Source organism: Pecten maximus, chromosome 13 (assembly GCF_902652985.1).
Source record: "Pecten maximus chromosome 13, xPecMax1.1, whole genome shotgun sequence".
In the NCBI taxonomy this organism is placed as follows: domain Eukaryota; kingdom Metazoa; phylum Mollusca; class Bivalvia; order Pectinida; family Pectinidae; genus Pecten; species Pecten maximus.
Window position 1 is genome coordinate 13754083 of NC_047027.1, and position 14395 is coordinate 13768477.

The following is a 14395-nucleotide window of genomic DNA, read 5'->3' on the forward strand; positions in this document are numbered from 1 at the left end:
GCTTCAAAGGAATTGTGCTCATTCCATTTATATTACCCTTTTACACCGTTAATGCTTAATGCAATTGGATGTATAACAAGCGCCAACACGACAGATATTTTTTGATAAATAAAATATTCTTTTGGCGAAGCAGGTATACATTGATGCGAAATCTCCCTACAAGTGCAAAATCGTCAATAGATTGATATGTATAAATAATATTACATCACGTGATCTGTGAATCGTCATTAAAGACGTTTTGTTTCATATTGATTTACATCCAATCGACAGTTTTAGGTCATATTCGGAATTATGAAAATACGTTTACAAAGCTAATATTTTTGTACACTAAACTAACCCAAAATTTAAATGAAAACAAAATATCTGCAGTACATTTATTTAAAAATGCACACAAAGTAGTATTATATAGTAGGCATCAGTTCCTTACAACGAAAGGGAGACAAACATGAACATACTGGAGCCTCCCAAAACGCACACTTTTAACGTATTCATCTGACACACAAGGGAAACCGTCCTTAAATGACCTTAGCTGTGGGACGTAAAACATCATAAAACCAAACATCAAGCAGATGACGTGATAAAACATTAATACCTATATAAACACCCTTTCATCGAAATGCATTCATGTACTGCCATGAATATAGAACGATAATAGGAATATTTTCAATATCAAAAAGTGTCATTTTGTAAGTCTATGAATCGATAGTAATTGCAGAACTCATACGAAATCATCAACATCATTATTATTATTTTTTTTTTTGATGTTTTAGTTCGCGTTATGATTGCTGAATTACCAGTAAACAGGTTCCTTCTATTCGTAAGTGAAACTCGTGTTCCTTATAAATTATTCACTGTGTATCATACGCATGTGCGTTAATGTTATGAACCATTTTGTTTTTCATGTCATTCAAATGACGTCATATTGTTTGCTGGTTCTGCGTTGTGTCTACAATAGCAGACACGAAGACTGCATTTTGTGTATTGTTTTAGAAGGAATGGTGAATTGATGTCTTGGCGCAGCATTCGTCGTCTGATCGCCCGTCGTTCGCAAACTGTTCCTTTAAATCGCCTCCTGTTATAATTGATTAGATGGATATTAAGCAAAAGGGAACAAGTGTCCTCTTAAAGAGATAATGGAATTTTACCTGAACCAATTTCACAAAAACGGGTGTTATTTGTAGCAATTTAGAGACAAACAATGTCGTATTTCTAGATCATCTGAGACGAAGTTTCAAGTGATCTTTTCTAATCGCCTTTTGCCCGTCTTCGTCCGTCGTGCGTCCGTAAACAAATTGCATTTTCGACATCTTGTTATGTAGATGGTGTTACTGATCTGTGAGATATCTTATGATGTCACGGTTGAAGGGGAAATAAGCATCCGGATATTGTTGGTTATTTCTAATTTTGTTTTATTAGTTTATACTTGATTCCGGATACGTTGGTCCGATATATTTTTGTGAAGCGAGATGAATAAAAACGGAGGAAACCCGTTGGTCCTCGCATTCAATAATTATTTTTGTGTAAGCCTGGATCATTTTCAGAGACTGAAGCTTGTTTGTTTCAAAAGGTTCACAAAAGATAGAAACTGCTTATATTTTGAAAAATGCAAAATCTGAACTGATAATAAAAAAATCAATTGATGTAAAATTATCGATTCCTTCTACAGACATTTTCAACATTAATAAAAAGATGATTTATCGTAGCTGAAATCACCAGGTACACTAGAACTAGTAATGTAAACTTCACATCTACTAATACAACTCTAAACAAAATAATCAATACATGTCCTTATATTTCATTCATTATTTTTGTAAGCTGAATGACCACTAAAGAGGAAAGCTGCCTCATCGCATATTTTCAATATATTTTGATACATCGTATATGTAAAACTACTTCGTACAGAGAAACTTCCCAAAACCAATCACCTCTTGATATTGGTCCTTCTTTGTTATAGTAATACAAATCTTACCGATACCGATCACTCTGAATTTTGAATACCAAATCGATTTTGTATCCAGAATTATTCTGTTAACCGGATCTACCTGAGCGAACATGACAGTTTCATCGTCAACCGACCGTGAAATCAACCCTGTAATCGTAACCTTTTCTTGGAGCATACGCCCGTAGTATATGTACACATATCTATAATTTTCATGTTCAATATCTAAATCGTTATAATAGCCAACATTGAGTCCAAACTGCAGATATATTCGTTTACAATGTATATAGTTAGAGAGTTGAATATGTATAATCATAGAAAAATGTCTTTTTTTTTCAATTTTGAAGAATTAGGAATAAAAAACAACATTTATCAAGCGGTTCTGAATAACAATGTGTCTCTCCTGTTCTTTTTATACTATATTGTCAAACATTCAAATACATTTTCCAACCATTTATTTTCTAGAATTCTTAAACACATTCATTGTAAATAACCACTTGTCAATAGACACTTCTAAACAAAATGTTATGAAACATCTCTATTAAAGATCATAGAAAAATCTAGGATGCAAGATTTACGTAACTCGTATGTGCGTGTGTATTTGGGTATGACATGACTAGTGTGCTAATCAGACGACGTTTATTTTATGATCTGCTTACATATTTAATTCAATGACAAAAAAATCAGTGTGAAATGTTTTGTTTCATCGAATGCTTTGTCACAAAATGTTATCGAATATATCTATATTTCTACCACAATACGCTGTGTTATTCACTCTCACGCCATTGTATAAATGTGTCGACTGTTAGATATATAGAGGTTACACAACGAGTGAATTGATAGATATCGAATATATTTCACACGCGTAAGTTATTTGTTTAAAAGTTACAAAAGACATTAGCTTTAGCGAGTGTCTTTTGCAACTTTTAAAAAATAACTTACGAGGAGACCGGAAGGCCATATACCACTAGTGGTATATAACAAAATTTATCCAGCAGTCGGCACATTTATACAATGGCTTCAAAGTGGAATAACACAGCGTATTGTGGTGGAATATATGTTATATTCAACTAGTTGAATATGACTTTCCGGTCTGTTGATTGGTCTGGAATTCGAACTTTGAAGAGAGCTGCAATTGTTATTGACGTCATCAATAATCGAATGACGTAACATTACCAAGGTCCCGATCGTCACCTGTACACCTTATTTGCATGCATGAAATACTACTTGGCCACGTTTTCGTTTGATTCAAGCCTGCATTATTGTGGCAGAAACAGGCCATATGGCTTGTGATTGTTGGATATGAAATTAATTTCACACTCGAAAGTAGTTTTTTCAAAGTTACAAAAGACATTTGCTAACGCTCGTATCTATTGTAAATTTTAAAAATAAATTACTGGCGTGATATCAATTCTATATCCAACAACCACTCGTTGTGTAACCTCTATATATATCGAAGACATTTAAGCATTGAACTGTTACCAAATGGTAGCATACAATCGATATGAATACAATTTGGATGACAGATAAATAGAATGTCGCCCGTTATGGATAGGTCGACATGAAAAATTTATCTGTCACCCAAATTGTATTCATATCGACTGTATACTACAGTTTGGTAACAGTTCAATGCTTATATTTACATTCATAAAGATTTTTTATTTAGTGTAGGTTATGACGCGTTTAAATTTGCCGCTTACCCTATCACTGACGTCATCAAGTTCAAATACCAGAACAGCCGAAATTTCCAGAAGGAATAATATAGTCCCTGATGACGTTATTAATAGCAAGCACATACGAACGTTTTTGTACAAATTTGGCTTTATTTTTTATTTCATATACGCTTGTAGGTATCGCCAAATTGTTCACAATTGCATAATTTATGATTGATCAAAATCGAAACCGTTTTTTTCTGCGCAATGATATAAAGTTAACATTTAGAAGTGGTGCGGTTCGAACGGGCATTGCCCAGGACAGACTCGATTCCTCGGAAACACTTATGTTTCTATCGACTGGATTTACGTTAATTTAACAAGAATACCAGCGTTTAGATTCTAAATGGAAGTTGCTTGACAGTAGGGGAAACGATTCCAAGGATATTTCGTTCGAAACAGATTCCAATCTAACCGGTCAACTCAGTGTCGCTAGGCTAACTTAGCAGACGATTTTCAACTTCACAGGGGCTCGATTTTGTAAGGTAGGCCTTTGACATCAGTGAATAATCACAAAACTAAAATCCAGTAGGCCTACACATATTCAACCGGAAACCATGTCAATACTCCCGATATTTATACAAGATTGTTTTTATAAATACATTACTTTTATTGTTGTCGTATCTTGCATTTCTGAAAATTCGGAACGAGCCCCTGTGAGTGTGACGACATTCACAATTTGATCATATTTCGTATAGATCAAGAGTGGCACTTATAGTAATTTCGTGTTGACTACATTTTTCTAATTATAAAATAATACTCTCATAACTTGTGATGTTGCTTTATTTTCGTTGTGGCTTCTGTAAAAACATGCTAGCATTCCAAAGCTCTCTAGGCCGAAAGTAACTGGCGGCCATTGTTTAACCTACAACACTTGGAGCTGTATTCCTACACTGACTGAATCACTGTAAATTGTATCATACAGTCTCATGAATACAATTTGGTATACTAACGACATATAGACAAATGCAACACAGAATGTAAATATTTGGTCATCAATATCATCGTATATTTCCGTACATACGAACAAAGTTAATTCAAACAACCGAATAAGTCGAATATCTTACTTGGTTCCGTCGACATCGACTTATTCGTGTTTCACTGTGTAACTGACTCCATATTGGTTCCTAAAACAACATCTTCCTATTGCTGAAAAATATTTAATCATTCAGATAACACCCCATGTAGTCACGGTCTTTTTGATAGTAACCTAGTTTGGTTAATTGGGTAGGACAAAATAGGGATAATTATACCGGGATTGTAAGGAGAAGTCTGTTTATATATATCAGAAACTTCCAGTCATATTACATATAATTCCAGTTTGTGATTAAGGAGAAAAAATGTTTTTGTTAAATTGTTGACGGACGGAGGTCGGACGGCACGGTATGTCATAAGCTTATCATTATCCTTCGGACCAGGTGAGCTAAAAATCATCAATCGATATACGATCATTCTAGCAGCGATACATAATAAAGCTACATTTTTTATTAGAATTGTCAGTCCATTGGAAGTCTCCTCTACGTACTGAATATAATCCAATTACAAGATCATCTCAAGTTTAAGTTGAATCCCACTGGAGGACCACGAGAGGAATTTAAAAATATGTCTTGCTCACGAAAACAATGATTGCGCAATAATATTACAAAATGACCACCACGGCAGCCTTGTCGACAGTTTTTTAGCCCGAAAATTTACGTCGGTTTCATTTCCTTATCATCCGCACCTAGTTTCAGCTAAGTGGCACCAGTGGAACTGGAGTAGTTAAAAGTGTGTTGTTGGTTTTTCTAGTTTGCGGTCATGATGGTGATTTTGGATTTCGGACCGATGTATCAAATAAGGACCATCACAAGATTAATTCAAGCGAATCATACTGGTCGGGTAGAACTTGAGAAGGTGCAAAAAATCGTTGTTCAAGAAAAATAACATGGAGCTGAAGCCCACTCATTGAAACTTTAGAAGTATGAAATTCGAAAAGTAAGCGCAAAGCGCACGGCGACGGACGAAGCACTATGGCTCTAGGTCATTCTTACTGGTTGGGTCAGATGACCTGAAAGTAAGCCTCCTATTCCCACCGATTTGTTACTGATTTGGAATTGAAAAAATATCCGCGATTGGCCATACTATATAGACTGATTTATAATTAGGCAGGCCCACAATAATAAATTTACCTTCATTGCAACTTGGGTATATACCAATATCATAAACAGTGCATAGGAGGAACCATTCTTTGACATAACGAGTTAATTACGTCTGATAGAATCAAGTGTGAAAAAACACCAATAAACAATATAACAAATAATCAAATCTACATAACCCAATATACCTAATCTCAACTAGGTTGATCGTTATGCCCCATCCGCATCATCGAGAAACTCAATTCAACAAAATGCGTCCCCCCGTCTGTTCTGTTCTGCCGAGCTTATTTTAAGGAATCATCCTGATCACGGCACCAAAGCATACGGTAGTATGTGGACATACAATTTTTCAGAATGGTTTCATAGTAAAAGCCTCAATTAGTAACCTAGTAAAACAGAAACAGACCTCCTGAAAGGTTTGCTCTCAGATGTAAAGATGTAAGATGTAAAGTCATAGTAGTGGTAATCTCTACAATAAACTGTTTGATAGAAGTCACTCACAGCCTGATGACTACTTAAATTCACAAATAACTTGCTTCTTGTCTGAACACTTATCATCATCAAACATGTAGTTGTGTTTCTTCCAGAGCTGTACACATACTCCGCCGCGGCTATCAGGTTGGCCTGGAGCCCATAATTTGCTATGGATGTTAATTGGTCGTCCATCAAGCCATTTCCCATCCGTTCTCGGATTTCATTCCACCAATCCAGCAGTCTGATACACCTACATAACAAGATAGACGATTTTGGATATTGTATAAACTAATTACTAGATACATAACAGACAAAATGTTCAAAAACACTGTAAACAAAAACTTATAACATATTAACAGGAGTTTATGGATACACAATACGTCAAAAAACAACTTCCTTCGATAAAGTTAAAATGCCTAATTCAAAATGTCTTAAAATATTATCAAATTAGCGATCGAGGTCATCCATTAGCAATTTATAGTCAAGAACTAACGACGAAACATTCTAGCTTCAGTGATCTGCCACATTCACCTAAACTACAAATTGCCAAAGAGGTATGGCACGCACGTCCCCGATTCGCCGAGTCTTATTATCACAATAATGTTAGAGCGACGTTTTGAGAAAATTTTACTGAAATGGAAAACTAGGAGCCACTAGCGACGACCCACCAGCTCAAATGTTAAACGGACAATAGATGGATCAGTCCTTAAAACCAACTTTAGTTTTAAACTAACTAACTAAATGATTAAACATAAGACGCGTAACCTATTAACAACTTTCAAGTACTCGAGTATAAGGTACAAAAGAATGTCAGCAATGGGAACAGCTTCCTAAAGTGTTGATATCTAGAAGGCGATGTGAGAAACTACAATAGGTCCAAATAAATGACAAAGTATCGATGGAATGATGGAGGTGCCCCGAAAATATGCAAAGAAGTGTGGTGCATGTTGGCATTGGTGGACTTAAAATTGAAAAAAAATGTCATATATTGAGTTTTTGAATATAAACGTTAATTCTATAGCAGATAAATATTCTTATTTGCGGAATATGTCTTTGTTTATTTCAATGGACATTTCTTGATATTGCTTTAAAATGGCATCATCAGGATATATGAGGCTTTGAAGCGGGGTTTCCCAAATTCAAATATGTTTTGACAGCCCGCATCGAAGGATCAACGTTTACAATGTCTTTCGTTTTAGTCCTTGTAACAAAAGCTAACTAGATCTTGTTCCGAAAAAAATTGGTCCTGCTATACACCAGTACCGAAAGTTTTGAAAGTTTATCTTATATGACTATAAATGATGATATAAACTTTTTCCTTCAAGTCTGCTTAGCTGATTTGTTACAACGCCGCAAAGCAATGTTCAGAGTTCGAATCACCAGGATGTCTCTGAATATATGTTGGTATGTTTCCAACTACCATTTAGTTTTTTTCTTTATCTTATTTGATTTTTTTTTATTAATTTTAAAAAAAAAATGTTGAGATGGAAAATCTTCACCTGGATGAAAAAAAGGAAAATAAGATATTTATTCCGTATCCGTTCAGAGTTAAATGCAAACAAACTGCAGGCATCGACAAAAGACATCCATGGGCAGGTAGTGTAAACTTCCTATGGCTATTGATTCATTACATATACGCGATGTTTTCTTAATCCTTTCACAACGCACAGCGCACCAACTGACCACGACGACCTATTTTGGTACTGTGGGAATCACAATAGGTCACGTGATATTTACTTATCCCTGTCCTAGGTCAGGTTAAGTGAATAACGACCATTAATCTTACATGATTTGCTATAATTGATTTCAAACGAAGGTCAAGTATATGTGCCGGAATGGCATTTTCGTATTAATAGGACGATACAGAATAAAAACAAACCTTGTTTCTGTCCGAGAATCTGCTTGATTTTTTGCATCTCCGCATCTGTGTCAGGCAAAGCCAAGTGTCCCCCGAAATCTGTACAAAACTTGTTGCCCTGTTTGAAGCTCAACCTGATATGTCCGAAGTGTGCATACGGCCATGCATCAATCTGCAGGTAGGCTTGAATAAAAGATAGGAAAATACATAATTCGTGCGGTTTGGTTTGGTTTTGGTCAAAATTGCTTAACATTCGATCAACAGTTTCCATTATTTACGGACAGCCTATGATGTATGAGAATGGCGTATGTTTGTCCCGTTGTAATAGGGTAGAACTGATCCTGACTTAACCATAGTGCTACCTCACTAAATCATACTATACTGCCCAAGTCTTCGTGTATGGCACAACATACAAATACTTTACATTGACAACGAGGAAACCGTCGTTTTACTCCCTACATAATGAACGTTAAGATGAAATAATAATTAATCAATTGATTTATGATTATTAATTGATGGTCTATTAACAGTTTGGGTCATTCATTTCCGAACAATACTGAAAATGACGTTCACGATAATTAAATTTACGAAACAATTACGAAATCTGAAATGATAAACGATCTGATTGGAACACAGAAATAAACCATCTTAACTTTAAAGTATATAAAGTGTTCAATGTAATCGAAATGGCTTTCAAAAATCAAATTTTGCGGAAAATAGTTATAAAAATATGAAGAACAGTCAGAAAATTTCGAACTATTATTTCTTATATGACTTGTATACATACATTTAACTTTTTTATCAACCACGTAAACGTTGGCTAGTACTTTTCCTCAGATGTATCTGCTAATTGCATTCTCATTAATTTGATATGAGAAAAATGTAGTAACACAACCTTTAAGTTTGTTTCCAAATTCTTCATCAATATATATTTTATCATGTATTAATCATGATTGTTCAAATAATATACTGTTTAAACTACAGGTAATGATAATATTTACATGACAAAACGTAAACAAGAAAATAACCATTAACATAAAACTCCAATGAATGAGTCAGATTACCTTTCCATAACGACGTGTTTGTCACATGTACAGGTCCATCAAGGGCTGCATACGTCTTGCATTCTCTTGTGAAGTTGTTGAACGTGGCAAACTGGCATTGTGATGTAGATGAACAAATCTGATTGCATTCCGATGAAAGTCGCACCGTCCACCTGGACAAGAAAGACTGGAATTCTGTGTTAGGAAAATTAACGTCACGTCTCCACCAGGAATAGTGTTTCACTGAAAACAGAAATTTAAGCCGATAACATTATTTCCATGAGACAGATAGCGTGAAAACACCGACCGATTTCATACAGGTATTAATATTAATGTTACTGTTAAATTAGTGTTAGCCCATCGACACTGAAGCGGTCATTACAGTAAATAAATAGTAAGTAAAAATATCATGTACACTCGAGTATATAGTTCGAATTACAAATATCGTTTTGATTGATTATATCCTATGGTACTGATGACAGATTTTAGATCGGTATGTACGAATCGCGTCACATTAACCTGAAAAGGTCATCATACCTGGCCACGGTGGGGTGACACACCAGCTGGTCACATCATAAAGACAATGGACAAGCCAAAGTTTAAAGGCGAGAAAAGCTAACATTTCCAACGTCCTCAAAAAGCTCCCAAGTTTTGCACACAAGGTATAATTACAAAGTGGTATAATATGAACCGATTTCCTTTGGCTTGTTGCTAAGGAATCTTGTTTTATAATTTAATGCATGAAACAAAAAGGTAGCTTCCCGCGAGTATTACATATAAACATTGTAAAGTGGGTTGGTTAATAAACGTTCAATCAATAACAAGACTCACTGTATGACCACATTTCCGGCTTTCAATCTGTATGCCTATGGGGATTGCTAATCAGATGACGTTTATATTATGATCTGCATTTTAATATAAAAAAAGTACGAGTACTAGGGCATGCTTTAAAGGCTAGTTTTCAATCCCAGAACGTAGTATTTCACATAAGAATTATCTATTAGATAGTCAAACCTCTGTTATTTTTGTAAATAATGGTTCTGCCATGTACGTGTAATTTGTTGATCTTCTACTGTATTATATATGTTGTGTTTGTAAGCAAACTACTAAGTAAATATATGTTTTAAAAAGGACGAAAACTGAATTGATAATGAGGAATCAATTCATGTAAAATTATCAATTTCTTCTACAGACCTTTTTTTAACATGAATAAAAAAATGATTTATCGTAGCTGAACTCACCAGGTACATAAGAACTAGTAATGTAAACTACACATCTACTAGTACAACTCCAAACACAATAAGCAATACATTGATTTTTTTCGTAAGCTGAATGACTACTAAAATGGAGAGCTGCCTTATAAATTATTTCGAATATGTTTATACATCGTATATGTAAAAAATACTTCGTACAGTGAAAGTTCCCAAAACCAATCATCTCTTGATATTGGTCCTTCTTTATAATAGTAATACAAAGCTTACGGATACCGATCCCTCTGAATTTTGAATACCGAATCGATTTTGTAGTCAGAATTATTAAATAAACCTAAAAATACTTCTATTAACCGGATCTACCTGAGCGAACATGACAGGTGCATGGTCAACCGACCGTGAAAACAACCTGTAATCGTGAACTTATTCAGTTTTTCAATGCAATATACATTATATTTTCATATTATGCTTGCTCACTCGTGCACATATACATGAAATATAGAAACAAAATACTTACAAATCATCTAATTCACACACACACAAAACACCCAGCTCACAAAAGCTATATTGAAGTACACACATGAAACAGCATCATACACACATACACCAGACCCACCAGACCCAACCTCCCATGCATGTACCCCTATACATATATTTCAAAAAGCATGTATAGCATGTATATTCGAACACGCACCCCCCCCCCCCCCCCCCCCCCCACCCCCCACAAAACACCCTCACACACCACACACCCTCACACACATTGATATAAGCATGTATATTTTCACAATCAAGATTGTTTGCATACGAATACCTAACCTACACAAACACTCTTACCAGTAAATTTTACAAGTTACAACATACAGACATTAATGGATCGAAATTTCAGTATTTTGTTATCTTTCAATAGGGAAAAACGAAGTGACATCATGATTAAGTACATTGCATTGATTTTGTAAAAAAAAAAAAAAGAAGAGGAAGTGACTAGAGATTATACTAAGAAAGAGGACTGTAATCACAAAAGATAAAGGAGAGAAAGTATAAGAGAGAAAGAGAAACTAAAAGAAGGAAAAGGTTTGGGCGAGATGGAGGAACTCTATGTAGACAACAAACAATACTGGAATATATAATAATTTAAAAGCATTTTTTTCCGGCCAATGAGAAAAAAACTGTCAAATTAAGAAAATGACAAAAGGATATAAAATGAAATATATAACAATGGATAAAATAAAGTATGACACATTATAGTTTAACTAATTTATCCCATTTCCTCCACTCATTTTCAAATTTGTATTTAGCTGTTTCACCTTTGCCAATTGCAATGTATTTTTGAATCATGTAATTATCTTTTATAATATTGACAAGAGCAATAATGTTTAATGAATTGTGTAAGCATCTAGTTCTATAAATATATTGTTTAATAGTAATTATAATTTCATTATCTACTCTATTACTGGGAAGGTAATTTTCATGCAGAATGCCAAAAAGAAAAGATTTCTTATTCACTGAAAATGGGATCAAAAGAGCTTCTAATAATGTGTCAAAACTTTCCAATAATCTTTGTACTTCTTCACATTCCCACAGTAAATGAGTAATTGTCTCTGTTTCAGTGTTGCACAAAGCACAAAGAGGGGAGATAACCATTCTAATTTTAAACAGGAAAGAGTTAGTTGTGGGAATATGATGGATTACTCTGAACTGAAGCCACTTTAATTTTGTATTTCTTGTAACAGCGAAAGGCATTTTGTAGATTTTACTCCATGTCAGATTGTCTATGTTGTCAAAAATTATGTTCCATTTCCTAGTGCCAGATGGTATAATATTTGATTTAATCATAAAAGAATAGAAAGTTTTTGACCCTTTACTTTCCCTTAGAATAGGTTGTAGATTTATTGGTATATATGGGTAGGAAATTTCTTGACCATGTGTATTGTATGTAGAAAAAAAATCCTTAATAGCAGACATTAGACCTCGATATTGTAAAAAAATTGTATTCACTTGGTATAGCTGGATAAATTCATTGTATGAGAAGAATAAACCTGCTTCAACATCTTTTATCAAATCATTTATAATCAAAATGCCTTTCTTGTAGTAGTTTTTATAAAATATCACTTTTCTGTCTACCTTGATTTTACTGTTGTACCAAATAGGAGCTAACAACACATTTCCCGGAAAGGTTTTTTCACAGTATTTTACACACAATAAATACCAAGACTTACAAACATCACTCCAAAACTTGTTATTACATTTCTCTTCACATACTTTAATATATTCTGGACCACAACTTGAAAGAAGATTTGTATCAATAAATGTCTTAAGTATTACCTGCCATTTCTCACTCTTCTGATAAAGTCTTCTAATCCAGGTTAGTTTGAGAGAGTTAATAAAATCATTAATGTTTATCATCTTCAATCCACCGTCAACAAAGTTTTGAATTATAACACCTCTTTTTACTTTGTCTGTTTTCCCATTCCATAAATATTCAAATAATATTGAATTGAGTTTGTTTACAAATTTAGTATCTGGGTTAGGTAATGAAATAAAAAGATGGTTGAATTGAGATATAAGTAAAGATTTTATTACATTAATTTTTCCAATAGGTGTTAATGATCTTCTCTTCCAAACTTTTATCAGGGATTTTAATCGAGTTAGTTTTTTGTCAAAGTTTAGTTTTGGAATATGATGGAGATTTACACTGAATTCGATTCCTAACAGAGTGAATTTTTCCTTACCCCACTGTAAATTTAGTTCAGGCAGAAAAGAATCTTCACTATACTTTTTGCTACCGATCCATATCACTTGAGTTTTACCAATATTCATTTTCAATCCGGAAATTTTTGCAAATCCATTTAGTTCTTTAACTGATTCCTTAAGTGATTTCTCAGATCCATCCAATATAAGGCAGGTGTCATCAGCATACTGTGATAATAAGATAGGGCAATTCTGAACATTAATACCTGTGATATTTTTATTATTTCGTAATTTCACAGCCAAAATCTCTGCACATAGTATAAACAGATAAGGCGCAATGGGATCCCCCTGTCGGCAGCCCCTTCCAATGTTGAAGAAAGAAGATAGATTACCACCCTGATTAATTGCTGACTGGACGTTATTATGTAAAGTTTTAAACCAATTAACAATACTATTACCAAAACCAAAAAGGGACAATACTTTTTCAATAAATACCCAAGACACTGAATCAAATGCCTTTTCGAAATCAATCATCAGAAGCATGCCTGGAATATCATTTTCCTCAGTAAAATGCATAATATCATTATATTAATCTTGTATTTACCCCTATGTAACGACCTGAAATAAAACCAGTTTGATCATCATTTATTAATTTATCGAGAACAGATTTTATCCTATTTGCAATAGTACCAGATGCTATTTTGTAAACAATATTCAATAGTGATATAGGTCTCCAATTTTTAATGAAATGCCTAGATTTGTCTGCTTTTGGAATACAGGTAATTATTCCCTGTCTTTGAGTTATAGAGAGTTGCCCTGAGTGATAGCCAAAATTAATTGATCTTACTATAAAATCACCCAATTTTCCCCAAAAACATTAAAAAAATTCTGTAGTAAATCCATCCGATCCTGGGCTTTTATTATTTTTCATTTTTTTCAAAGTATTCCCTGCCTCTGTGAGAGTAATTTCCCCTTCTAAACTATCTGACTCATCAAATGATAACCAATCATTATCATTGAGGTAATCAGCTAAGTTTACATGCTGCAAGTTTTCTTATGTAACATTAGATTCCCGATAAAGATTTTTATAGAAAGCACAGACTTCTTCCAAAATATCCTCCTGCTTAGTTATGACAGTGTTATTATCAGTTTGTAATTTTGGTATAATGTTTGAAGTAAAATTTCGATTCTCCAAATTAAAAAAATAACTAGTAACTAGTAGGTTTTTCCCCTTCTTCTGCCCATTTAACCTTTGACCTAATAGTAATACCTTTCATCTTGTGTGCTCTTATCTTTTCTAAATCATTTTTCTTATTAGTCAATTCATCTATATTA

General features: G+C 34.0%; 1 protein-coding gene across 1 annotated transcript; it reads right to left on the reverse strand.

The window, feature by feature from the left end:
* Positions 1-4416: 4416 nt before the first annotated feature.
* Positions 4417-9783, reverse strand: LOC117340461. The gene is made up of 4 exons (XM_033902219.1): positions 9699-9783; positions 9183-9404; positions 8140-8301; positions 4417-6510 (listed from the first exon to the last, which is right to left on the reverse strand). The coding sequence occupies exons 1-4, from the start codon at positions 9781-9783 to the stop codon at positions 6452-6454; spliced, it is 528 nt and encodes a 175-aa protein (XP_033758110.1). The 3' UTR covers positions 4417-6451.
* Between the last annotated feature and the right edge of the window lie 4612 nt (positions 9784-14395).